At 38.1% G+C, this 27,384-nt stretch overlaps 1 protein-coding gene across 1 annotated transcript in view; it reads left to right on the top strand.

Moving 5' to 3' along the window:
- khdrbs3 (KH domain containing, RNA binding, signal transduction associated 3) overlaps positions 1–27,384 on the top strand; it is a 133,218-nt gene that overhangs the window by 95,153 nt on the left and 10,681 nt on the right. The window contains exon 7 of the mRNA XM_055157495.1: positions 12,596–12,678. Coding sequence (XP_055013470.1) covers positions 12,596–12,678 — 83 coding nt within the window. The remainder of the gene's footprint in view (positions 1–12,595; positions 12,679–27,384) is intronic.

Here is a 27,384-nt window from a genome sequence, read left to right as displayed (position 1 = left end):
CACCAGCCAATCAGCAAAGAGCCATATATTCTGTGTTGTCGACAATTACCGAGCTTGAGGATTTAAAGCCGGAATAAAGAGAATGTTTGGTGAATTTTATCAAGAGGAAAGACGTTATTGCCCTTCTTCCTATGGGATTTGGGAAAAGCTTAATATACCAGTTAGCCCGATTAGCGGCGCATTGCATACATCACGACCAAATAGCAGCAATTGGTTAAATGAAAAAAGTACCTCGCCTACCGTCGAGTGAACGAATTCTAACACTGCAGGTCAGACGGTTTCTACGAAGTGAAACTGGCTGATGAATCAGGCTAGTAGACAGTCTAATAATTCGTTTTGTGTGAATGAAACAAAACACAGCTCTGGGTATGTTTTTGAGGAGGCAACAACATTTTAACATGGCTTAAAGCTCACAACGATCCATTTTGTGTTATAAAGCATTGGTTCTCAAAAAGATTTTTTTTGGGTCACCTTGTCACCATTTGCATATAGGTCCAAATAGGCTCCTTATGGAAACCTTTTATTGCTGGTTCATTTACCAGTGTTTCCTGCAGCACTTTACAGTTAGGACGGCCGCCTTGACAACAAGTGGCCCCTGCCTTGACTGCGTCCCTCCGAACCACTGGAATCCTCGCAAAACTATGGTCGTCGCACGGAATCTCCACACACATCCCCCACTTTTTTTTTCTACTTTTTCGGCAGCACCACCTTGTCTAACCAGTTTTCTGTGGGAAACACTGATTACTGTTCTTCATTGTTTAAAACTTGAGTAAAAGTAATTGTTCAGAGAGACATGACCACTCAGTAAACAATAAAACATCCTCATTAATGGTCACAATTTTATTTATTTACGAATAATGTCTCCTGACTTGGGTCACAAAGATTTGCGACTTTTAAAATATGGGTCCCCAGAAAAAAGTTTGGGAAACACTGTTATAATGAAAATATATGCGATGTAGTGAAAATGTGTGTTGTAACTATATCAAAATGTCTCAATTTGGTACCAAGGAAAACAAGACGTGATACTAAAGACCAAATTGGATACCACAATAAAATGTAAGACATTTTTATTGCACTATTTCTGTTACAGACCAAGATCATTCTAAAAGTGTTCAGGAAAGGACTGTTTATTTACTTCTTCTGCATTGATTCAGGCTCAAATCTACTTTCAATAAGGGTTTTAGAATTTATTATTTTTGGGGTATTGATTTTTATACAACCTTACTAAACACAAAATTACACATTACACCTTTATTTGAGTTTAGAGTTTATTCTGAGTCTATTTCTTTGTGTAATCAAACATAGCCAGTGCACAAAAGGTATTAAATACAATACAATACAGTAATACAAAAGGTACTAAAGTTGTTTTTTTAGTCCTACCACTGACATAACCAATCTATTATAATTTGTTGTATTTGTACTATTTTAATGACTAACATGCTGTCTTTAGATGCTTCTTGCTGTTAATTTTCCAGATCACAACTTGTTCAGTCATAAATAAATCTGTTTTCAGTTCATCTACACCTCTTTTGACATTATAAATTAATTTGCGTGACATCCTCAGAACCCGATGACACGTTACACTTCTCTGTTAATTGTATGAGGTTTTGTTTATGTTTGATTCAAGTTAGTTTGAAGAGTTAATAGTTTGAAAATTTTACCAGCATTTATTTTACTCTACATACTTTATTATGATTGCTTTTTATTGATTTGCTCAGTTTTACATTGCATTGCAATTGCATTGCAATGTGAAAAGATATTGGATAAACCTGTACATTTATGAAATACATGTATGAAATAATGTTCCAAATCAGTCATAGGCATAATATATTCCAGGCAGTGATGCGTGCTGCCCTAGCCAGGCTGGCACCACATAGTGCCTCCACTCAATTTAATTTATCTCCAGCGACTAGGTCAGGGGTCAGAATACACTAGACGGTTTGCAAGAACCACGGAAGTTGTAGACTCTTCTTCGCAAGTTCATCTCGCGGAAACATCAATGATCATTGACAGACATGTTCAGTCTCTGTATTGTTTGCTGTTGTGCCAGCAATTACTTGGACACCACTGAGTGTTCCAGCGCATTACATACGTCAAGAAACAAATAGCAGCAAGTGGTTAAATTTAAAAAAGTACCCGCATACCTTCAAGCGAATGAATCCTAATGCTGTGAGGTCAGATGGTTTCCACGAAGTGAAACCGGCTGATGAATCAGGCTAGTGCTGCCCCTGACCAATCCCTGGAATCTGAATTGACCACCCCACCCCATTATTATGTCAAAATAATACAAAATGAGGGAATCATTTATGATTTTAATGTATTTATTTGATCCGGGATAATGCACAAAAGATATTAACCATATAAAAAAAGAAAATGCTAGTTTCTTGCAGTCCCTTGAACAAGTTGATGTCACAACTACAATGAATAAAAAATATATGATATGATATATGATATATGTATATGATAGGGTCCTTGTGCCAAAGTGATTTTGCCGAAGTGAAAAAGTCTGGAAACGCCCCTGGAAAAGCGCCAACTCTACAGATGCAGCTGATAGTTTAACGTGAAACCCAATAAAGTAAGTTATCTTTTCAAATATTTGGACTGCCTATGATTACAATGGACAAATGAAACCATCTGTAGCTTCTTGTTTGGTTAAGAACGCCTGTGGGGCATTCGTGACAGTGCAAACCAAAACTTTAAAACTTTATTCACCGTGTAATGCCAAACACAGTGTATATCCTTAAATGCAGTTATGTCCTCAAACCAAGTACACTGGCTGACCTTAAATGTCACAAAACAAACAAACCAATTCCAATTTCTGCTTACCCGTTGCCAGACAGACGCAGACGGATCAGCTTCCCAAAATAAGCTGTGGTCAAAACATTCGCAGAGATCAAGACGAACGGCGTCCAGAACAATGGCGAGGGAAAGCGTGGACATTTGTCAATTGTAACGCAGCCTCGCCATACTTCAACTTGATGCATGAGCTAACTCTTTGACATCTTCAATCTGATAGAACCATTTCTATTCCACAGAGAGGGGGCATTGGTGAATTCTCAGTGGACTGAAAGATTCTTGCTACAAAGTCGATGTACGTAAATGACAAATATTTTCTTCTGAAAGGGCCTGTACGTGATTTTAATAAATTGTTGTCCAGATGCATTGTATGTTAAAAGCACCTAAATAAGAAAAAAAAAATGACTAGAAAATAAAATCCGTTCATTTTATAAAAAATCAACTATTTAGACAAAATAATGTAATTTTCAACATTAAAGCATAGTACTTTCTTTTATATAACTGTGTGGTCATTCCTCAATTCTCCATTGGCATATATTTGTCTATGTGGCATTGTACTTGTTCAGATACAGCTCAAGATCATTCTTCAGCTTATTCAGTAAAGGTCTGAGTTTTTTAGCATCAATACCTGTTCAAATTACATCTTAATTTGTGATACTAGTATTATTATCAATTAGTGTCTGATTTAGTATCTGATTTTCGATACATTTCACAACCTTTTTCCCTGACTTTGAAATAAGGTGCAGGCCCTTTAATCCCGGAGTGATGACAGGGTTACAAAACTGGGGTTATTTGTTTTCAGGGTGCAGTATCACGGCGTGTTACTTTGGCTTTATGGTGAAGACGTTAAGAGCGTCGTGAGGCACAGCTGCGCACAGGCGAGACGTTGCTTCCTCGAACAGATGGTAGTGTAATGTTGTCGTCTGGGAACAACAAGCCTCCTCTACTTGTTTTGATTTGCTTAATTTTGGGGATTTCAGCATCAGCCAATTCAGTTTAGGGCTTTGCTAGAATATTCGTAATGAAGGGACAGTCTGGGGTTTTCAAAAATATAAATAAATAAATGGTTGGATTTGGGTTTTTTTTTGTTTTGTTTTTCAGAAGTTAGGACAAATATGCATTGAGTGATAAGGATTATAACTGCTGTAAGCCTTCTTTACTTGTTAATGCTGTGCTCTTTTCACTCATATCCTCAACAAACTATTAATATATACAGTTTTCTGTATTAAAGCAACAACTTTAAGTGTCTTCAGTTCAGATGTCTGTAATCCCTCAGTCGTCCAGGTAGGATCCATAGCAAAAGAAAAAAAATCTATTCTGTCAACTTGACAAAGGTTTTTTGAGTGAAGACATTTCACAGCTCATCCTAGGAGCTTCTTCAGTTTGGTCAGTGTCCACCAGCAATCTGACCAGAACTGGAGAAGATGCTGATTTTTTTTCTTTTGTTATGTTTTCAGTTCACATTTTTAGATATGCTTGAATTTTTTATATAATGTTCAAGGTCCTTCATACTGTTGTCAGGGCTGTCTCATTTATTTAGCAAAATGTTTTTTTCACTGTAAATTCTCACTCTCAGATGCGTGCATTAATCCGGTGCGCCCCATCCTCACCAGTGTCACGGCGCCTATCTGCCGGTGTGGTGTTATTGTGGAGCACAGCGGAGCGTCTCTGATAGCGCTGTAGCAACATGCCGAGCCGGGCCCTCCGTTAGTCTTCAGTAACCTCCGAGGCCAGTGCTTATCTTTTAACAACACGCCTCTCAGCCCGTCCGCTGGCATACAAATGAAAGACTCACTTAGGGGCCCTCATCCTCCCCTCTCTCTCCCTCCCTCACCCCCTCGCTCCCTCCTCCAGCACTGTCACGCTGATCCTGTTTAGCGCCGGGGAAACATTCGCACGCCCATTGTACTCGTCGACATATTTGGAGTAAACGGCGTATCATTACTAAACACATCAGATATTACAATAGCTTCACTTACGCTGATGTCGCTGGCTTTTCAAACAGCTTTGCCAGATTCCAACAATGTGCCGGGCTGATTTATAAGCCAGGCATGTCTCTCCTCTCCGTCTGTAACTCAATTATGGAGTAGTGTGCTCTAATAAATGGGAATAACATGGCATTGTTAAAGTTTAATGTGTCTCTTAATGCCAGGCAGAGCGGCCGGGTGGTGGCAAGGGAGCAGCATCCAGATAACGTCACGTAGCACAGGACAAGGGCTCCCTTTACGAGTAATGGCAGCGAGCTCGGGCTGTGGACAAATCAGGCCAACCTTGATTACATTAACCCACTTTTCAACCAGAAATGTAGTTCATTCCAGTTTTATAAATGTGCTTTGTTTATGCTTTAATGTTCAAAATCTATTATCAAAACCTCTTCACCTTAAAAAACATTTTGCATATTTGTATAATAGAGACTGGAAGACATTAAAATCTCAAACAGCCAATTTCAACTTCAAGTTTTAAGTCAAGTTTTTTGGCCAACTTTTTATTTATTTATTTTTTGTTGTTATTTCTGCTGTGATTTCATTAATGTTATATGTTCCATTGTAAAAGAATCTAAATTTATTACTTGCCCAAAATAAATATTCAATTCAAATTTTTTTATATAACACATTTAAAACAATTTCAGCTAACCAAAGTGCTTCAAATACAAGTCAACAAAATAGAAGAAACCGCTACATAAACATATATGAAGATAACATTTGAAAACTACAATAAAAACACCAAGGCAACCTTACTAGCTAGTAGGGACGGGCATGATTAATCGATTAATCGATAATTGATCATGAAGAAATTCATCTATTACGTTCATTTTAATCGACAAACCGAATGTAGGTTGATGTGCGTAGCGTGACCAAACAGGGGTCCGTACATGTAGCTCTCTGCACTCAGAAGGAGCGAGCAAACACAAACAGTCGGTCAGTCTGCAACGCAAATGTGTATTTAACGATGAGTTGTACAAGAAATTCCACGCTTTCCGTTGCGTGGGAGTCCATGTGCACAGTGTACAAAGCAGCACATATGTTTCGGTGTCCAGTGGGAAAAAGTTTTACCAGGTGGGAGTCGCGCGATGATGAGGACCCAGCTCCCACCCCCCGTACGGTGTCCCGGTTTTGACAAACGTAAATATGGTCACACTAACCTGTATTCCACTGAGTCATGTCTTTTAATCCAACAGAAGTTGACCGCATCAGCGACACAAGAGCTGTAGTTTTATCTTCGCTGAGTTTATGCAAATTAGCGATGCGGTTTTAAGTTTTGTTTCTGTGAGAGTTGCGCAAAACTGAATTAAACACATAATAATGTCAAACAGATTGATGTGGCTCTAGAATCGTTACGGTTTATATGTCATAAAGTTGAATTTATTTATGCAGATTAGTAGTGCAGATAGTAATAATAATGATGATAATTTTAATATAAACATGTTAATGATTAATCGATAATCGATCGTTAATTCTTCCGACGATCGATTAAGAAAATTTCATCGAATGCCCATCCCTACTAGCTAGTACTAAATGCCAGGGAGAAAAGGTGAGTTTTCGGTCTAGTCTTAAACTACGCTTCATAAATCTCTCTACATAAAAAAAACTGATTCAGACATAGTTGTCAAAGTTTGTTCCTTCACAAAAACTAGTATCCAAACTAGATGGACCAGTTTGTATTGTTTAGTCCAAATTTATTTCCACTTTCCTGACACATTACCAACATTAGGATTCTTTGCTGGTTTTGAGTTTACTACCATACATCAATGAGCTTACTCAAACTGAACCCAACAGATAACGCTGATTTTGTCAGTAGAAGCTGTTCTTGTAATAATATTTTGTATTGGAACAGAATTAATTTACTTGACAAAAAAAAACAATTAAGCACTTTGAAAACAAGTGTTAGGTCTACATAACTTCACTATAAAATCTCACTTTTCTCGGATAAGTATCAATAATACAGTCAGTGTTCATGTGCTGCCGTAGCTGGAGAACACCCTTGACCTGCTGCTAAATAAAAATACATTCAGTATAACAACATTTAATCTACATTGGATAGCTTCTTTTGTACTGAGCCATGTTGCACCACCAGCATATTTGTATACAGAGAAGTCGACTACACTCTGACCCAAGACTGAGATATCCAGTAACTTACAATGTACAACATAACCACAAAACGCTACAAATTTTTCATACAGTGCTACGTTAGTAAGCTGTGTAGCATTGCATTGTGCTGTCTCCATAGGGGAGCAATAAGTGCTAGTGTGAATGCTAATGTTCAGATAGAATGGGCAATAGAATGGTGTGGTCAGAGGTGGAGATAGTGAGAAAAATGATTTGTGGATTTATGGATATTTGTTATAGAACACAATGTCTGCTGCTCTCTGAATGCAATATTATCTGTTGTGCATAGCTCTCATTTCTTCTCATACAGGAGGATATGAAATTCATTACAGCAATTTACAAACAAAGCACAGGCTTGTTCTTAAGACGCAAGGCATGCACAGGAAATAGCAGGTAATAATATGTGGTTATAAAAGTTCATGATATTGCTAATCTAATATGACTGGCGCCCACGCAGCTCATTATTTTTAATTAGCCCCTCCCCTTCATTTACAGCCGTGTTTTATGAGGAAGCGTCTCGCATCTATTCTCGTCCAATCGCAGGTGGTCTTACAGGGGGCAGTTTAAAAATCAGGTTAGTGTATCATGTTAAATCACATCACATGGAAGTAAAAGGATGAAATATTGATGTTAAGTTGAGCCGTGTGGGGAGAAGTGTATCCTGTATGCTTTGATATAACAAATGTTTTAACAGCATATTTTCATTTTCCCATCTTGTTCTAAGATCTGGATTTTTTAGGTTAAGTCTTCAATAATTAAGGGGATTTAGAGAATCTTGGTCATGAGTCCCTTAGTGGAGGATGTAGCTCATGCATCATAGTATGAGTATAAGCATGAGTACAATGTAGTTATAAAATGTAAGACCATGTACAAGATTTTGTGTTGGAGATAAATGTGTCTTGCCCCTGTTCATATGTATTGTACAAGCAGCTCATGAAGTCAAAATAAGTCAGCTGTCTGCATCAAATTATAAAGTGTTTTATTGTCTGGTAATTCGGATGTGCGGAAACAATTCATGTCCAGATAAGTTGTTAATGTGCCCGCAATCAAAGTCCTCCCTATTCACACAGTAACCCGAAACCACCTGAAACGCTAGTCACATGACTAGGCTGGCATCACAATGTCACGCGTAAAAATAAGGAAGTGGAGCACCATGTCTGAAGTCGCAGCAGCCCATGGCAAACATGAAAACAGTCTTTTTGTGGACCAACAACGAGGTTCAGTTGTTACAGAACGTAACACTGGATTTTAAGACGTTTGTCTATGGTTTGTTTAAACGCAATAGCGTCACATGACTGATGTCACGAACCCAGCGAATCAAATGTATCACCCTCAGCGTATCAACATTTTCAGGCATCCACACAGTGTCGGATCGGATGAATTCGCAGGAGCTGGCCGCACCAGATTTTTCCATCTCTGGAGATGTTTTCCATCAGATTAGTGTGGACGAACACTACATCTGCAATGAAAACGACTCGAATACATGTGAATGGGGCGTAAGAGTTGTGATAAGCTCTTAGAAACTCAACATGGAGAATAAGTGAGGAATAGGAATAACTTTGGACCACCGCAAACTCTTGAATGTCAGTTTTCAGGACAGTAAAAATCAGGTACAGTACCTTTAAACATCATTTTGGTCAGTAATCATTTATTGCGCCTTTCCATTGAAACTCGAATATTATATGTTTGTACTCAGTGTACGATTAGAACTCATTAGAGTTCACCTTTTCTTGAAATACTTATATTGAATTAAAATACATAAATTCATTAATGAGTTATCATAGTCAGGTAGTTTTTTTCTGTTGCACACAGGTTTATAGATTACAGTTACACTTCAATAATTGTGATTGAAAGTGTTTGGGTAATTATTCTGTATATTCTGTTAAGTAAACCTTTTTTACTCACAAAATGTTTGTTTAAAACCAGGGCATCAATAAGAAGACAGAAAATAAGACTAAATGTCTGTTAAGTCAGAAGTTGAAAGGTAGGCTTTTGTGTTAACAGCGCTGTCGGGTGAACTTAAGCGGCCCAGACAGCTGACTACGTGGTTTGCTACAGGTTTTGACATTTTCTCTTTGAGACTTGAAGGTATTGTATTGCTCTTGTGACAACGAGAGCTTTCATGTTTTCGTCTAACTTGGGAGATTCCTGTAAGTCACTTTTCATAGCTGCTTATTTTTCAAGGTAGTGCCAAACAAAGCCTTTCTGATGGCCTGAAATTGAATGAGTGTGTGGAACCGCCATGTGTCTGAAGAGACAGAGAGATTCTATCAGTTCTAAATGGAGCGACTGTTCAGTGCTGATAAAACAAAGAACAGGTCTATTCAGCTTACAGGCAGGTTAGAGCAGTTTAGCATCAGCTCCAAATGTAAGGACGGTGAAGTGTCTTGTTTTCAGACACAGTATTAGCCTCCCACCTTCAGGTTAGTGGTTTACAGTGGCTGCCATCTACTGTCCTTTTCATTGTGATATATAATGAATCTATTAACTGTTGTTCTGCCCATACTGTGTGCTTTGCATATGTATATCAAAGTCTATTTTATTTACCTTAATTTATGCATTTATTAAAATTTTTCATAGTTTATATTGACAGTGGCAATAAAACTCATTCTAACTGCAAGTGTTTTTTACAGGGGGTCAGTAAATTAATTTATTCCAGTAATAAGTAAAACTTTGTGTTCATACCAAACAATAGTCACAAGAAAAGCAAAAAAATTAAAATCACTTGACATGGTCTTAGATTAAGATTATTTTTATTCTTCTTTTTAGAAAGGAAACTTGCTTTAACAAGGTTAAGAACTTCTTAAATCATTTGTGCAAAATTATTTGAAAGAGTAAGAGGTTTGTTTAGTAATTTATGTTTTTAAAAAATGGTGACGGCTAGTTAAAATAACAAGAATGAAAAATTCTACAAAAAAACCCCACACAATTTCATGTCTTGCTTGGAAAGTACTTGTCTCCTCTTTGTCTGGTGGAAGCTGTTGCATTTGCTGTTATTTTCAACAGCTGAAGATTTGAGTTCTTTTTGTCAAAAAAGTACAATGTGTCTGTTTACTGTGTTTTGCATTAGTGTTAGGGAACTGACAGATTTTTTTGCTAAACTTCAAATGCCACTGGAGACAAAACGTGCTTTACCTTGATTTAAATACTGCTTTATTTATGGACTAGAATTCATTGACAAATGGACTGGCACTCTCGTTCCTCACCAAAGCCATAAAACTCAAACTATTTTCTTGCTCAAAAGACTAGCCCAAAACAGCTTTGTCTTTGTTGTTAAATATATTTTCAATTTTTCAATGTTTGGCATTTCATTTAACTCAAAAAACATTGTAAAACAAATTCCCAGAGAATTTCCAGTACATTAATAAAAAGACCCATTCCGACTCTGGACTCAATTTGTCAAAAACATTTTTCCAATCATGAATTAGCCCCTTAATAATAATACTGATGTGATGAGTGTTTTCTAGTGGTGTTAAACTGTTCATTTCCAGCATGCAAATCAGGGGCAGTTGAATTTGCCAAGTGGTGCGTGGGGTATGAGAGCCGTGTCACTGGGAGTCGATGCCTTTTGTGGAACATAAGTCCCATTTATCCTAAATTAGGACGGGCGCGGCACTGGTTGCCTTTGATGTTCCTGTCGGCGGGACATGGCGTGGGGGTGCGTGGGGAGGGAGGGGGCACTAACAGATGTTCCAGGCTGATGCTTTGAGGTGCTGATGAAACGTTACCACACTGAGAAGCTCCGCATGCCACTGTCACCGGGCCTGACAGGAGACAAGGGCAGAGAGCAGCAGTCTCCAAGAAGTACAAGATTTGCATTTGACTTTGACGACGATGGCTTTGATAAACACTGAGGGCACTTCATGCACAGAAAGCCTCACTGAGTAACTTGGATTGTTCTTTTCATGATTTTACTTAATTTTCTTTGTGGAGGGCCCGTTATATAATATCCGTATTTGCTTCTTTGCACAAATTTGTCTGTGCATATTCATATATTATCATCGCTAGCCTGTTGCTTGGCTAACTGGGATGTGTTTTGCAAGACACTTCAGACTTTGTGAGTTTAGCGAGTATGTTTATTTGCCCAGTATGAAAGTGGTGTGTGCATGAGTGAATGGTGGTGGTCGGAGAGGGCAGCAGTGCACATGGACAGCCTCATTTCTGTCATTGTGATAATCGCCACCAAAGATTATCACCATAAATCACCACAATGTGCTGAAAAAAGATCCATCATGTTTTCTTCTAGATTACTGTTGCTTTTTTTTAATTTTCTCTAACAAACTACAACACTGTAACAGTTGTATGGGACCTATTGACCTTTTCATAATATTCAAATTATCATTATTCATATCTGTAACATTTTTAAACTGTCTGCAACTTTCATAATTATCGTGATACAATCGTTAATCATAATTATTTTCTCCATGATAATCATGACACCAAATGTATATATCGTCCCATGCCGAACCAGGGCAGCTGTGACAAGCTTGTAAGGCCCATTACAAGTGTAAGGGATTATTATTAGTATTATTATTATTTGTCCACATACAACAGGGAACATGCACAGTGCTTTATTCATTACCACAACACATTTATGTGTTAGGACCATAGCCTGTATGAACAAGTGGACTAAAGGAGTGTGATGTCACCGAAATTGTCTAGCTCCAGTCAAATGAAGCTCATATAGACAGCAGTTATTGGAGCGAATTTGGATCCAAATTCTATGTAGGAACAGGAATTTATTAACAGACAAAATAGTGAAATAAAAATACCAGGATCATGTAAAGTGGGTCAATATGAACATTTTAAAAGGACAGTTAGAAATTTTGGACATAGCGCTTCATTTCCTAGTGAGCGTTAGAGACGTGTGGACACACTTTTAAAAAAAATATTCCATCCAGTACTTGTATTTGCAAAGGTTGCTGGTGCTAGGCTAGTGCATGTCAATGGCCATAGTTAGCATGCTGCTAGACATAGTCTTACCTACAAAGCACCTGTAGTAAATCTATCATAATGCCAGACTATCGATGTAAATGTCTGTGTTGATAGAATAACGTTTGAAATAAAACTGACCTTGCATCAAATGAATCGTCACATGTTGAGGGACTCACTGCTGCTCAGACATAAATCCTTCAAATGCAAGGTTGGTTTTACTTCTAAAATTATTCTATCGACACAGACATTCACATTGATAGTCTGGCGTAATAACAGATTTGCTTTGGGTGCTTTGTGGAGTGGGTAAGACTGTTTTTAGTGGCAAGGATAACTATGGCCATTGACATGCACTAGCCTAACACCAACGATCTCTGCAAATACAAGGACTGGATGGAATATTTATAAAAGTGTCTCCACACGTCTCCAACACTCTGGCTAACTACAAGATGAGGCCCTTTGTCCAAAATTCTGAACTGTCCCTTTAAGACCAAAATGAGGTGACAATTTTTTTTTATGTGAAGTAAATTGAAGCGTATCTGGAAGTGCCCTTACATACAATGCAATGCAAACCTGATGACCAACACAGTATCACAGGTTATGAATTTTTTGTCTTTATAGTAATTAGCATGTGTGCTTTGGTTTAAGTCCTTCTGGGATTTCCACTGTGACCACATGGTGACTTGACTTGTGCCTGATGTGGCATCCGTTCAGCAAAGGAAACAGTGGGTGAAATAACATGTGCTTGTCTTGTGTTACAGGAGTATGATGATGGCTATGGCACATCGTATGACGAACAAGGATATGAATCATATGACAACAACTACAGTAATCAAGGACAGAAGTAAGTGCAAATGACATTATGTACTTGACTTTTCTATTTTAATGGCATCTACAGTGTTGCACAGATGCTTCGAGGGCTGATGTGTAAATGAGGCTTCTTCTTACATTGTGCTTGATAGCTCATGTCCTATACAATACTGCCTTTGGGCCAGTTATATATCTATTTTTGATAAGCTAACTTTCTTAATGGTTCAAAAAGTGCATTCATAATTATTGCTGAAATGTTTTCTTGTGAGTAACTTTTGCGAGAGCCTGAGTTCAGATGGAGGTTGTGAAGGCGTTTGGTGCATGAACAGCTGGGATATGTTGCATGAGCCGTTAACACTCATTAATGCTCATTTTCTGCACTGTTTGAAACTCTAAAGAACACTTCCTCCTAATGAAGTAATTCCTCGTCGAGTGTGAAATGTTTTAATTGACCTTTGAAATGTCCTAAAACTTAATCAGAGATGAATCTTTGCAAGAAAATGTGATTTTTAAGGAATCAATCTTAATAGATGTAATCACTTATTTAATAATTTAATTAACTTTTGCAGAAAGTTTAAAGTAAAAGTGTAGTTCAGTTTCATAATTTAAGTTGTGTCGGTGTATGGATAGGAGTTTTTTTTTGTTTTTTTTTCGCAAATAATGTTATATACCCCCACATATACACGAATAGAAGCGTAATGCACAGCTTACCTTGATTAGTGAAACTAATATAATATAAATATGTCGTCTTAATTACTTATTTGATTTTGGAAAAGGGTAATCAGAAATAAATTATAATTATTCACTTAAATATGTATTTTATTCATCAAAAAAATATATCTTTCCCTTCTGCAATCACAAGGTGTGGGAGAAAGATGTAGGCGATGAATAAATCATAAAAATAGCTAAAAAGAAATGGATTGCGACAAAGGTCAACTTGCAATTTCACATTCACATTTCACTTCCTATAAACATGTTTCAGAACTTTATTGTGGTGTGGGGGTCAAGTAGCCTCAAAACCTGTATACATTACTTATAAATTGCATGTGGCTAGGGAAAGATATTCTGGATGTCTGTACATTAAGAAGTCAATAAAACTATCCACAGTTTGGTTGGTAAACAAGATCCAAAGCTAGACTCCTGCAAGGGGATGTGATATAGCTTCAATAATGCATGGAGTTTTGTTCTGCATATTTTGACAAGAAAAATGACTGACCAACCACTGTCTCCAAACCAACAATCTTCTTCACTATTTCTTTTATCCAGTTTTTGATTGTATGTCTACTCAAATACATTCTCAGGTCATTTCATCTGCACTCTCCACACAAACATATAGCTGCAGATTTTTGACTCATCCTCCATTCTTTTTACAAAACAAGCTTGCTGTGTTTCTCGGCATGAGGTGTGAAGGTGTGATGTAGCCTAGAAAAAGTGTGGAGAGATAGCAGCAAAGATGGATGAGACCTGGCTGACATACATCCTGACAAAAGAAAACATAAACCACCCGGTCGACAAAAGCCAGCCTTAGTCCCTGTGCTATTCCATATGAAACGTCATCACAATCTTTCTTTTTCTTTTGAAGTGGCCTGGACACTCATCCATAAACGCCACTCATTGTGCAGAAAATGAAATATAGTGGGACAAACTGGAGCAAAAGCCTTTTGACCTTGTGTGGCTTGGAGAGCGCGATAGCTCCCTGGATATAAGGAAATCAATACTCTGCATTTAGCCGCGCAGGAGCTTCTGGTCAATGGAGCAACACCGCACCAACGTGCTGTTTTTGCATTGACATGAAAAAGGCATTGACCCAATAGCACCTTTAACAACACCAGCTGAAAGGTCAAATAAATATGATAACTGCAAGAGCAGGATTTAAGTTGTGAAAAAAAAGATAAGTTATATGTGTCTATAGCTACACCGCTGTTAAGTGGACATACATAATAGTTCCAGTCCAACTGTAGGAGACACCTTGTACATGTTGTAAACCTCTTAAAAAATCTGAACATCTCCTGCAGATTCTACACAATGGGATTCTATTCTAAGGGTTTCATCATTTCTCTCTCCTATATTTGTTAAGGTAGAAACACACTAGATGGTTGGCTAAAATGCTTCATTGTGATACGTATTCTCAAAACCAAGGTTTACCTTGGAAAAGTGTTTTTTTCTGTCTAGTCTTAGGAATGGCACACTCAGTTTTTGCCTATGTGAGTGAATAAAGTTGAGCACAGAAGGACAGGTTGGTCATTCTCAGCAGCACACCACATACCTACACAGAGTTATTCATTTTATTTGTCTATATGGTCAGGACAAGTGCATATTAATGGACATACATTAGCTACATCCACATGAAAATTAGCCTGCATGGCTAACTCTGGCACATTTACATGCTTTACTAACAAATGTTGATTCATGTGCACTGTCCCGTACACATAGACATGACCACACTGGATTGGACTCTGGGGGGAAGGGTCCATTGACAGAACAAATAATCACAGGCAGGACCTGCAATTGACCCTCCACTCTGGAACTATGTGGCCAGTACACTTCATTTAAAATGAACATAAAGAAATAAAGATATTTTACTCTGCTAATACATTTGAAAAACAAACTTACAGACAAATCAAAAGAGAAGCAAAGTACTGTTTGCTCTGCACTCTTGTTTTTCACATTGCCAATGTTTTATTTTTGTCAATGTCACACTCATCAAAAAGCATGCCACTGATCTCATCTTATTTTTACATCACACCCCCTTACTCCAGTCAAGCCTTACGTTTGCACAACTATGTCAGATCTTGCATAGTTCTTGCGGCTATTTGTTTCCAACTTGAATCCTGATGAAGGCGCCTGGGCAAAGGTAGGGAGCGTCAAGAGGCTGAAGAGAAATGGAGTCCGGGATAGAGGGACTAGAGGGTGGGCCGCTCAAAGAGATTTTCATGTGTGTTATCTGGCAGGAGACGGAGCAGCTAATAGGGCCCAGACTTCCAAGAGAGTGCGCCCCCGGAGACAACTGATTCACTTACTGCTGCGCGTCTCGTGTCCTGTTTTTAGCTTGAAAAGTGACTGCCTGTACACAGCGTTGGCGGCCGGGGTAACATGGAGGCTAGATTGATGCAAGGCTGTGTATGGCATGTGACATGAGAATATGAGAATCATTTGTTTGATGTCGAGGCTCCAGTGATTTGCAGATGTCATGGGAAATCCGCATGCCTTCTTCGAGCCAGGTGCAGTGACTGGTGACAGATGTGGCAAAGGTTACGTCACAAGTGTTTACAGAATGGCAGTTTCCAGACCTGAATGTATTTTTGAAAATATTTGTCAAATACTCCTTCCAATCCTTGCTGTCACTGCTGGCCTGTATCACAATTTTATAGAGTAATAGTTTTCACTTGTCAGTCTCCCCTCACATTTGCACAGCCAGATTTTTTGTTAAAGATTCAGTCATTTTCCATTCCTCATCCAACCCCAAAAGTTATTTTTACTTTGCAGAATCCATTTCAATCAAAAAAGACTGAAGCACCTCAAGCAGATGCATCAGTAAACATTGACAAATCAATTCTCGAATATTGCAAAGCGCAAGTCTCAGGCGAACTATGCCCTACTGTACTGCTTTTCTTCACTTACTGAGATCCAGTCAAAACTAATGGGACAGCACAGTAGTTAGCACTCTGACATCACAGAAGATCTTGTTTTATTATTTTCTAACTGTACACAGACAATCTGTGCAGATTTGTATGTTCATCTTGGCTGCTCTGCTTTCACCAATCACTAAAACATGTGGGTTCATGCTAGGTCATTGTGGTTGAACTTGAACACATAGTTGCAACTCTCCAGACCATCTACACATTTAAAAAATATGCTCTTATTACTAGTCTCATTAAAAGCCATGTCTAATTTGAGTTGTAATGTATAGTTCAATTTAATAGTGATTCATAGTGAGTGTGATAAAGGCAGTGTGTGAGGGCATTAAAGGTTTGCTGAAGAGGATGAGGTGGCTGATGGTTCCACTGCTTCAGTTTGCAAGATATACCTAGAACAGCTTGAGAGGTGATTGATGGCTGTGACTGAAGGAAGTAGCAATGACTGTTGTGATAAAAAAAAAAAAAAAACATTGAAATTTTAAATGACCCCTATGTAAACATAAGCACAATAATGACAGTTATGACAATTCAGTGCAGCCCACAAACAGTAACAGTTTTAGCAGCAGTATAATGGCCATATCAGCATTAAACTGCATAACAGGGACATACAGTCAGATATGTGGAGTGTTAATGTTATTATGCAACAATGCAATTATTTATTGGTGGATGTGGTTTTTGTCCATGGGATAGGGCTAAAGAGGGGAGGGGGGCCCTTTTCAGCAACCTCACAGCCTGAGGACACTTAAAATAAGGTTATGGTTCTGATACATTATACTGTACCCATAGGGAAATTTGCCCTCTGCAGGCACCTCGTCAGGAGCAGTGGGCGGCACAGTACTGCACCTGGGGACCCATCGCTAGATGTTGTTGCTAAGCTTGGTCAAAACTACCTTCACTGGAGGATTGTGCATGTTTTGGGTTGAAAAATACAGAAATAGCTATATATTGTGATATAAAATTTGGTGATACAGTATCGTGTGGGGTTCTATATCAATATCAACAAGAATTGTTATCTTTTTTTGTATTATTTTCTGAAAGTGCTATAATTTTGTTGCTTGTTAGAGAAAGGAAACTTGTTCATGCAGTGGTAATAGGTGTGTTCATTGTTTTGATGATGTTTGGAAATTGGTGTGTTTCATATCACATTTATGTAGGTAGTGGCACAATATATCGATTATCACATGCATCACCATATCGTGATATTATCTTATCATGAGCCATGTGTTGTGTATTTGTGAGGGACCCCAACCCCATTATACATAGTACATTAAAAAACAATGTAGAGACTACAAAAACAGAATATGCTATCCCTTTCTGTAGAGAAGAATTAGAAACAATAATCTAATGCTCTAACAGTACTTTCTTTATCCACTTCCAGTAATTGTGGACCTCTAGCCCCCACATTGCCCTTTCTTCTTTGACTCGGCATGTGTCCTTGTGATAGACACAGGTGCATTATTTGTGCCCTGGGCCTGAGTAGAGCCACCGGTCCCCAGCTGCCGCACCCGCCCTGGAGGTGTGTGCGTGCCACCGACCCATCGCTCTCCTAACAATGTCTGTGGCAGCCTAAGGAGCTCTACCACAAGCGTCAGCCTCGGCAGTGGCAGAATTTCACTCGCCGGAGGATAACAAGCTGAACAATTTACACTCTCTCTGTCATGGTGGCATTACCCCAGTGGCTAAGGCTCCAAACAGGCCCAGCCATTTGTGCAGAGAGAATCTAGCAGTCCCTGTAGCACAGTAAAACTACATTAAGAAGGGATCCTCTCATTTATCTTAACTGATATGGGAGGCTATGAATAGTGAACACATGGCTAATGAGGTATCAGTGACTTTGCCTTTAAAAGAAAGCACCACTTCCTGACAATCAATAATGCTGACAGGAGGAGACAGTAAATGGGTGGAAACAGCTGGGGCTTTATTTGAAATACATAATCGTTTTAGTCATTTATCCATCAACTTTAGCGGTACTTAACGTTAAACATTTGGGTAATTGAAAGTGTTTTAAAGTAATTTGTTCTCAAGTTTTAATTACTGTTTAATTTGCTTAAAAAAAAAAAAAAAAAACTTGCATCAGATTACTAAAGACAAAGTACTATAAACTTTGCTAATGTTTTACTAATTTAGTGAAACTTTATGATAATGCAAAATTGGTACCTGAAGAACAAATTAAGATTATGTTAATAGTGAAACTTTGGTATACAGGCAAAACAAACATACAAATCACTTGTTGTAACTGGAGATTTCTTACAAGAACCAGAAGCACAGACTGAATGGCACTGAATTCAGTTATAGCATGATAACAGAATACAGCCCTGTTTCCACAATACTACTAAAAAAAACAACTAACCATGTGTCTATGCAATTTACAATCTTTTTTCTAGGTTCAGTTCAATTTCAGTGTATTTTTGTAAAGCACAACAGCAGTCGCCTCACAAGGCCACACTGAAGGACAGATCCACTCTCATGGACGGACAGGCTGCAGATGTGTCCAGGACTGCATCTGTTTCCAGATAGAGTTCAAGTTTGTTGAGCCAGAATAGGGCAAGGGTCATCCAGTGTAGTTAAATTTGAATCATATTACCATGAAATGAAGTAGATTGACAGGCCCATTTATAATTGTTGTTGTTTGTGATTGAACTAAGTAGAGCCCGACCGATAATGGATTTTGTTGTGGCCGATATGAAACCGATATAATGGGAGTTGGAGCTGCTGATATATTTAGTGATGAAAAAATTCACTGTAAATCTTGAATTATTAAAAAAAAAAACTTAGGTTTGGCTCTGGTGGATTTTAAACTGGGTTTATTTAGGCAACATTTATTGTTATTCTGTCTCTTTACATGATATGTCATAGGACTAAAGCAGGTCTAAAGCAGAACTAAACCAGACCTGAACCAGGACTGAAAAAGGACTAAACCAGGACTAAAACAGATCTAAACCATGTATAAACCAGGACTAAACCAGAACTTAACCAGGACTGAGTGTCGGGACTCGGACTCTATCTCTCTCCCTCTCTCAACCCCAAGATTAGTCCTGGTTTATTTATTTTATGCTGAATATATATATGCACACGCATATTTTTGAAACTTTCGTTTTTAGCCGCTGCCGCTGTCAAACTCCCACGAGTCGTGAAGAGAAAAAAGTGAGAGAAAGAGAAAACACGGCTCCCAATAAGGATCAGGCTCCTGTCGTTCGCTTCAAAGAGCCAGCTCTAAGAGTCGCTTCGTTCGCGACCGACCCATCACTACTAGTGAGTAAATAAACAATCGCTATTAGCCTTTAGCCGTAAATGCTGCGCGCCGCGGTAATTAATTATATGTGCAAATTTCATCGTGCACACGTCTATTCACAGATCATTTACATATCAATACAGGTGCAGTAACAAATATACGGCCAATACAGTCACTTTACAATAGGCCAATAGAAAACAGCCTGTTTATGTGTGAGAGCTACAGTAGGTAATCGCTAACCTATCAGAAGGAACCTTTTAATCCTGACTCAAACCGATTGTCCATAAAAAGAATATAATCTCAGTGTTGCATACATGAATCTACGTCTGCGGGTGTAAACAAACGCACGTGACTCTGTGGTGTGTTCAGGGACAGTACGGACACACACACTGACAAATGACTCCGCAGATAAATACTGACTCAGAGCCACATATTAGTACATTTATCTGTCTGTAAAATTGGATTAAATGAACATAATGTAGAGAGTCTAAGCTTTGTAACGAGGTATAACATACCCACGTGAAATATCGGCCCCTATCAGCAAGTATATCGGCCGATAGCCGATATGCTTCCAGTTGCTCATATCGGCCGATAATATCGGCCAACCAATATATCGGCCGGGCTCTGGAACTAAGACTAATGTTACTGTGCTGTAACAATGGTTTATTTGAACAGCTGCACAGTACAGATTTCTTTACAGTCTTGAGCTGTTGATAAAATAAGTTAAAAATGCTGTTGCTATAGGCATGTGGGGTTTATTGCAGTGTGTTTGATTGTAGGCCTACATGTTGTTGTGTTCAAGTTTTTGTCATTGTATATTGGCTGGTGCTGGCAAGTCACATTTGCTGATCTGGACTTAACTCTTCCCCCATGAAGACAACATTTGACGACCCCCCTTGTATCCTTAATGACGTGTTTTGAGACCACCGCTATATCACTAAAGATATATATATATATATATATATATGTTTTATGAATAGTACTCAGAACATGCATATATCAGATGCTGAATGTAGTTTTTTGTTTTCGATTTTGCACCTGACCAGGTAAACTCTCATTTTCAGTGAGCTGTTATAAACCTGTAAATGAGATGAATCACATTTATACGTCCATAAATGAATATTTCAGAGTCAAAGGTTTCCAGAGATACCAAAGATGTCTGTGTTTCAATTAAGTTCATGAGTGTGAAAATTATTTATGATCACTCGTGGAAGTCTGTTTTCTTTTATGCAGTTATGCTCTATGGTAGCCCTAGAAATATATGTATGGGTTGTTCCTAGTAGGCGTCCAAGGGGTAAGAGTTAATTTCAGGAGAATTTAGAGGGAAGCTCATGAACCTCCTCCTTGGGACTCTTTAGTCGCTCAACTTGACAACCTGTACAATGCAATGAAATGCAGGAAATGCCGTATATTTTGATACAAACAACAAAAACAAAAACAAAGAAAATATCTCTTTCAAATATAATGTAGGACTATGACTGTGTTATTGTGCTGGACATGACAGTTTTTTTTTTTTTTTTACAGTACATCAAGTTGTAGTTTGCCACTTCAATCTTGCAGAACTTGGTGTAAAGTTCTGTGACCACTGGGAAAAAAGTGTGCAGATCTGCTGACAGAAACCACACAGACCTAACCACGCTTGGGCCCAGCTGAAATCTCACTCCAAGCTTTGGTGAAAAGTTGTCAGTCCTGCAATGAATTTATTTCTGACTGCCTAGCTACTACAATACTTAAAACAACACATTGAATTACATTACTTTACATGATCACAGACAGTATTGACAAATATGAGCTGACAGCCTGTGTAACTCTACTGTACCCACTGTCATAAGAAAAAGCAAGAATCGACTCATTTGGATATAATTAAAAACGAGAGGCATAAAAGGCACCCTTGGCCCAAAGACATGAGGTTGAAGCTGTTTTTAGATGTCGCCGAGACATTTGTTCAAACGTACGCGGAGAGCTGACGCCCGGGGGAACATCAGTGAGCGCTACCTCGACATGACAGCCGTGGCAGAGTAGCTTGTTTGTACATCGCAGGGCACTGAGCACCTATCATCCGCTTCCAGGAGTTAGCGAGCATAAGCATCTCAGGGGACTAGTCATGGGAGACCTACTCAAAACGCTAAGGTCAAAGAGGCTGCAGGCTGCAAGGTGTCTGAGTGGCATTTGTTTTATTTGGTTGAAGGCATTGTAAGGAAATGTATGTGACAGTGTAACCACAGCGGAACCAGGGCTGCCATTAGTTCACATATGACATAGAGTTTTTGGGTTCATTGTAGCTGTGGTTTTAGTCCTAGGATCTAGCAAGTCAAAGTGAGGAACATATTTTGCTTCTAAGTAGTTATACCTTGTGTTTTTTATATTATTTTAAATTATCACTGTAAATTATTTTTTATATAATGTTAGTTTCTCAGATATATATGTATAGCGCTTTGAATGTCTATAAACGGTGGTAAAGCACTATATAAAATTTGACCATTTACTATTATAAAAGCATTTTTATCACTAACAAACCAGGAAGTAAGGCTGGTGCGCTGTTAGCATGCTAGTTGTTGTTAGCAGTGACAGCAAAATCCTGGTTTCTGAATGTTTTGAAAAGCTTTTATAAATTCATTGCGCTAAAGAAGGATGTTAGTAATGCATGAACTAAATTTAAACTGTTTACAATGAACTTTTTTATTTTTATTTTTCACGTTTTTGAAAAATCAAGTGAAAATGTAGGGCAATTCTTATGAAATTTTCCAAGTGATTCTGACTGTTCTAAAATTGCATAATGGCAACAATACCTGGACTTGATGACAATTGTGTGAGAAACTGAAATTATTTAAGAAGTAACTGTATAAACAAACAAAAACATGGATGGAAAATACACAAAAAAGATTAGTCTTATAAAAAAGAAAATACATCATGTACCAGTTGTAAGTAAAAATGCTAGTTTTTCAGCTGCAATCCCCTGGACGGATTAGTGTCACAAATTACAATAACATTACAAGATTGAACCGAAACAGAATAACATAGAACCAAAACACAAACAAAAACAGCTTTGTGACATAAGAAACTACCTTATTACTTCTGAAATAATTTGGAATATTGCACACTAAAGGCCGCCATAGGATTTTTCGGTCTTAAATGATTTGCAAGAAAAAGCACACACCACAGACACGAGGAGAATCTTATGTGACTTAAAATCTCTGATTGCAAAAATGGGATGGGCAGTGGGATATGGCTGAGGACCACAGGCTACATACTAGATTGTGAAATGTGGTGCATTACTGATTTTTAAAGCATAAAAGATTGCAGATAAAGTACACAGGAAGTAGAATCACTATTGCTAATCTGCAGCTTTACCTTGATCAGTGCGCTGTGTGGATGTAAATAGACACGCATGAGGAACTACTCTCACCTTTTAACTTTTAAAGAACGCCTCAAACTGGATTAATAACAATGTTTTGTGGAGGACAGTTTCTATGGATTATATGGATAAGATGCTGCAGGTTAAATGTACCTCTTTACTAGACATGAGGAATAAAGTCTTCTCATTATTTCCGCTATGTCCCAGGTTTGTTTCTTGCGCCTCTGTGTCTGTCCCTCCCCTGCCCCTGATGCTCTGTTTTATTGGCTGTTACCGTAGTGTTGCTGATGTTTGATGGTTACAATCTGACAGAGCAGCTCAGAGTGACACAGACACACATGAGGAGTGGCTTCATAATCTCACATGAAGACACAAAGTCGGGTCACACTTCCCCGAACTTGGGGAGAAGGAAATCGCAGCTAAAATCGTGAAAATTCTCCTGTAATGTGTGGCGGCCTTAACTCAGAGAAACCCAGTTAGGTGACTTAACAAGTGCAGTGTTACTTAGCTCTGCACATACCCGGTACTACAAGGTCATGTCGAGGTTGGCCCCAGCAGCTCTCGGGCGCCATCAAAGCTGTGCTTGTGAGCAGACGCCTGGGAGACTAGCAGCTGACACCTCACAGATTCACTCCCTCACAGCAGCAGTGACGGGCCGTGTGCAGATCCCAGCGGCCCTGAGCAGCAGGAACAGTGCACCAATGTGTTTAAAGGGCACATGCTCCCTCCAGGCCCAGCCCCGGGTTCAGGTACCACAGACACCAAAGATGGACATCCAAGTCTAAAGCCATCTATCACTGTATTACAGCTGACAATGACATGTGTGTGTTCAATTTTGTATTGCCAGCCTTATAGCATAGCTGCTATACTTATGCTATAAGTTACATTTTTATTGCACATTTAAAAAAAAAAATGTAAAAAAATGTGTTAATGCCATGATTTCTTCTTATATAGGTACTCAGATGAAGGAATTGCCTATTATACATGTTTAGGTTAAAAAACAGGAGGACAAATATTCACTAACAGAGTGAATATGCAAACTCTCATAAAGACAAAGACAGGGACAGACTGCAATTTCAATTGGGTCAAAAAAGGAAGCAACTATTGCATTGGGGCATGGGTGGATTTGAAGGAAGAAACAACATAAACAATTTTTATATAATAATTTAAACTATGTAGTTGTAGTTATAGTGTACAGTTACAATGTACAAGGCAAGGCAAGGCAAGTTTATTTGTATAGCACAATTCGTACACAAAGTAATTCAAAGTGCTTTACAGAATAAGAAATACATTAAAATCATAGTAAAAACAAATCAAAACATAAATAATCATGAAGATTAAAATTTTAAAAAAGAGAGACATAAATTGGAGAGAAGAGTGCGGAATGAGTGCAATTACAATGGACTTTAAGCCCTAAAAAACAAGATGACATATTCATTTAGGAATATACTAACAGACCTAATGATGCTTTTTGGAAAATTCTGAATGTAAAAACACATTGTCTGAGCAATGGTTCCTCATAGATACAATGCATGCACAGCTTCCTCTGTAACTGCTATTTCAAAAGTGTAATCATGGCCCTTTCCCTTGGAGGAAGATTTCATGTAATTTCAAATAAATCTAAAATGGTCTGAAATGGGCATCTTGGTCAGAAGAAGATTCATTTGTGAAGTCAAATGTGTGCCGCGGGACATTTTGTCCCTCTTTGTGACTCTTCAGCAGGGGGCCGGCCTTACAGATAGCTCTGCAATCAGCCGCTGCATTGAGCAATCATCAGCCTATCAGGAGGGATTCCATTTGGAGTTATGGGAGCTTCCCTGCATTAACACTCACAAATGGCTACTAAAGCTTTTCCCTTTTTACTGATATTTTTATAGTTTACTTGTCTGTGGAAATCACCACTGAGCTGGAATAATCAAGCACCCAGCAGTGTGCTTCATATTGTGAATTTACTGTAAAACTGGAACAACATTTTGGCCTAAAAAACAAAATGGGATTGGAGACTTTTAATTCATAATTAATAATATTATGAACTGTTTCCTGAAGTTTAAGAAAAACAAATGCATGCTCAGTAATATGCCTGGGATGATATTGAAATTTGGCATTACAATTATCATGACCAAAACAATTGTAATTAACGATTATATCACAATAATTATTCAATTGCTGACAGTTCTGGATATGAATCATTATTATGTTAATGTTATGAATAGGTTACATATTTAAACAACTGTTATACGTGAAATCAAATAATATAAATATAAATAAGAGACCATGATTAATAAGTAGCTTTATTTCCGCACATTCTGGTAATACATTTGCAATTGTCTGTGTTGGCGTTTATCACGATTATATAAAATGTCCCATAAATGATTATTATCTACCCTTTTTACCATGATAAAAAAAAAATATTATTGTTTATTGTCTCGTCCCTACTCAGTAAATTAGTGTGAAGTACTTGCAAGAGTCTTTTTGAAAGCACTAGACATTGGATACCTGGAGTTCTGTCTAGATTCATTCATGTCTGTTTGGTAATTTTGTATTGTCTACTGCTGTTTCTGAAGATTGCAATCTCTCAAAATGAGCCCTGACAAATAAATAATTATTTTACTTCTATCCGCTCAGCCCTGGATGTTTTGATGGCCGGTGCTAAAGAAACAGAACATTGTATACTTGTAGCAGTGACCGGTGTACTCAACATGCCCTTGAGGCTTCAAAATTCATCAGTATCCTCATTTTTCCCATCCCTGCTTGAAACATGAGAACAACCTCTGCACTGTGATTGGACGTTCACCCATTTCCTGAGGGTGGTCTGAAATCTCTCACTAAGAACCGGTTTCATTCGGCAGCAACCTTGGTAAGACATCATTGTGAGATTACCCCTGCATCCTCTGGTATTGTCCTCCTGGATCTCTCAAATTTATCACACAGAAGCAGAAGACTAATGGTAACGTAAGAAAACAAAGTCCACCGGGGCAGTGCACTACATCATTCAGATTTAACGCGGCCATCTGTTTCACATGGCCAGGAACAGCCACATGAGTGTTTAGAAGCCAGTGCTCGCCGGGATGACAGATGAAGGGGAGAGAGTGGTGCTACCTGTGCTGGTTCCTGGGCATTAGCACTGATCAGCTGCTCGCTACAGTGGTAATGGGCGCTTAAAAGGCTAAACTAATGGGGCAAAAATAATAAGGCGGTGAGATTGCAGCGTCGCAGAGGTCAGGCAAAGAAGCAAGAGCAGTGTTATGAAGGAAAATAATGTACGATTTGAAGGAGGTCAACTAAAGGGTTTTGTCTATCTTACATATTGATGAATATAGTATAGTAGGAAGGATTATGTGCTAATAAGTGTTGAATATTATAATATAAATTTATATATTGTTATTTTATGTTATTTATTGAATTATTTATTTCTTTTTTAACCTTTATTTTAACAGGCAACATTTAGACTATATATTAAAAAAACTGTGTATCATTTGTTCTTTCGTTTTTCAAAATAAAACAAAAAAAAAAAATAAAATTTTATATTTTTGTATCAGACACAGAACTGGAAACTGCTATCCTGTCCTGTCATCAGTACATGAGGCAAGGGCAAGAAGCTGTACATATACACTTTCATATAAATACTTTTTGGAAATAGTGTTATTTTGTTAACATGATCACCCAAAATGTTAGACAAGTGCAGTCACGGAAACGGGAAACGGCCATTATCTGTTTTTTTCCATTATTCATTTGAACACAAAATTGAAAACTGAAAAAATTTTATCTTTATCTGTTTTTTCATTTTGGTTTTGGAGAAAAATAATGATCAAAATATTTTTTTCATTTTCTTATTTTTGGCTTTTAAAAAAAACAAAAAAAAAACAAATGAATGAAGGATACACAGATTTTAAAACAACACCATATTTCATTTTTTCCATGAGTAGTTTCTGCTACTATTTAGTTGCCGTTTCAAAAAGTCTTGGTTGGTGTCAAGTTTTTCTAAGGGATGGTAGGAGAAGATCTGCCAATGGTGTCCTCTAATTGGCTGCCTTCTTCTTGCCTTAAACCTTAAACTGTGTCAGGTCAGTCACAAGCAACCCAATCAGAGGCTAAGTTTCCTGTGATACTCTGTAAAAAACACATTTGCTGTCTGGTATTGCTTGCTCAGTGTGTAATTTGTACAGGCAGGACTCTAGTAATAACCTATTAGAGCTATAGAGTTCTAAACATGTGGGTTAAAACAGAAGCAAGCAGCCAACAACTGATTCAGTGTTGGCATTTATCTTGAATGTTTTTTTATTTTTCTGTTAAGATTCTAATGTATGGATATTTTCTGTAGTAAAACTCCACGCTGTTCTTTGCTTGACTGGGATGGACCATATGACATTTTGCAGTTGAAAAATCCAAAGTCTATGTCTAGCCAGGTGACAAAACAAACCTGTAGCAATGCCTGTGCAACAAAAGACAGCTCCTAAACAATACCGTGTCTATTGTCTGTAAACCATCCATGCTATTTTGTGGCAGGATTTTCTT

The sequence above is a fragment of the Boleophthalmus pectinirostris genome, unplaced genomic scaffold (genome assembly GCF_026225935.1).
Source record: "Boleophthalmus pectinirostris isolate CB_2022bp ecotype Guang Dong unplaced genomic scaffold, ASM2622593v1 HiC_scaffold_21, whole genome shotgun sequence".
In the NCBI taxonomy this organism is placed as follows: Eukaryota; Metazoa; Chordata; class Actinopteri; order Gobiiformes; family Gobiidae; genus Boleophthalmus; species Boleophthalmus pectinirostris.
This window is presented reverse-complemented; position numbering and strand designations above follow the sequence as displayed.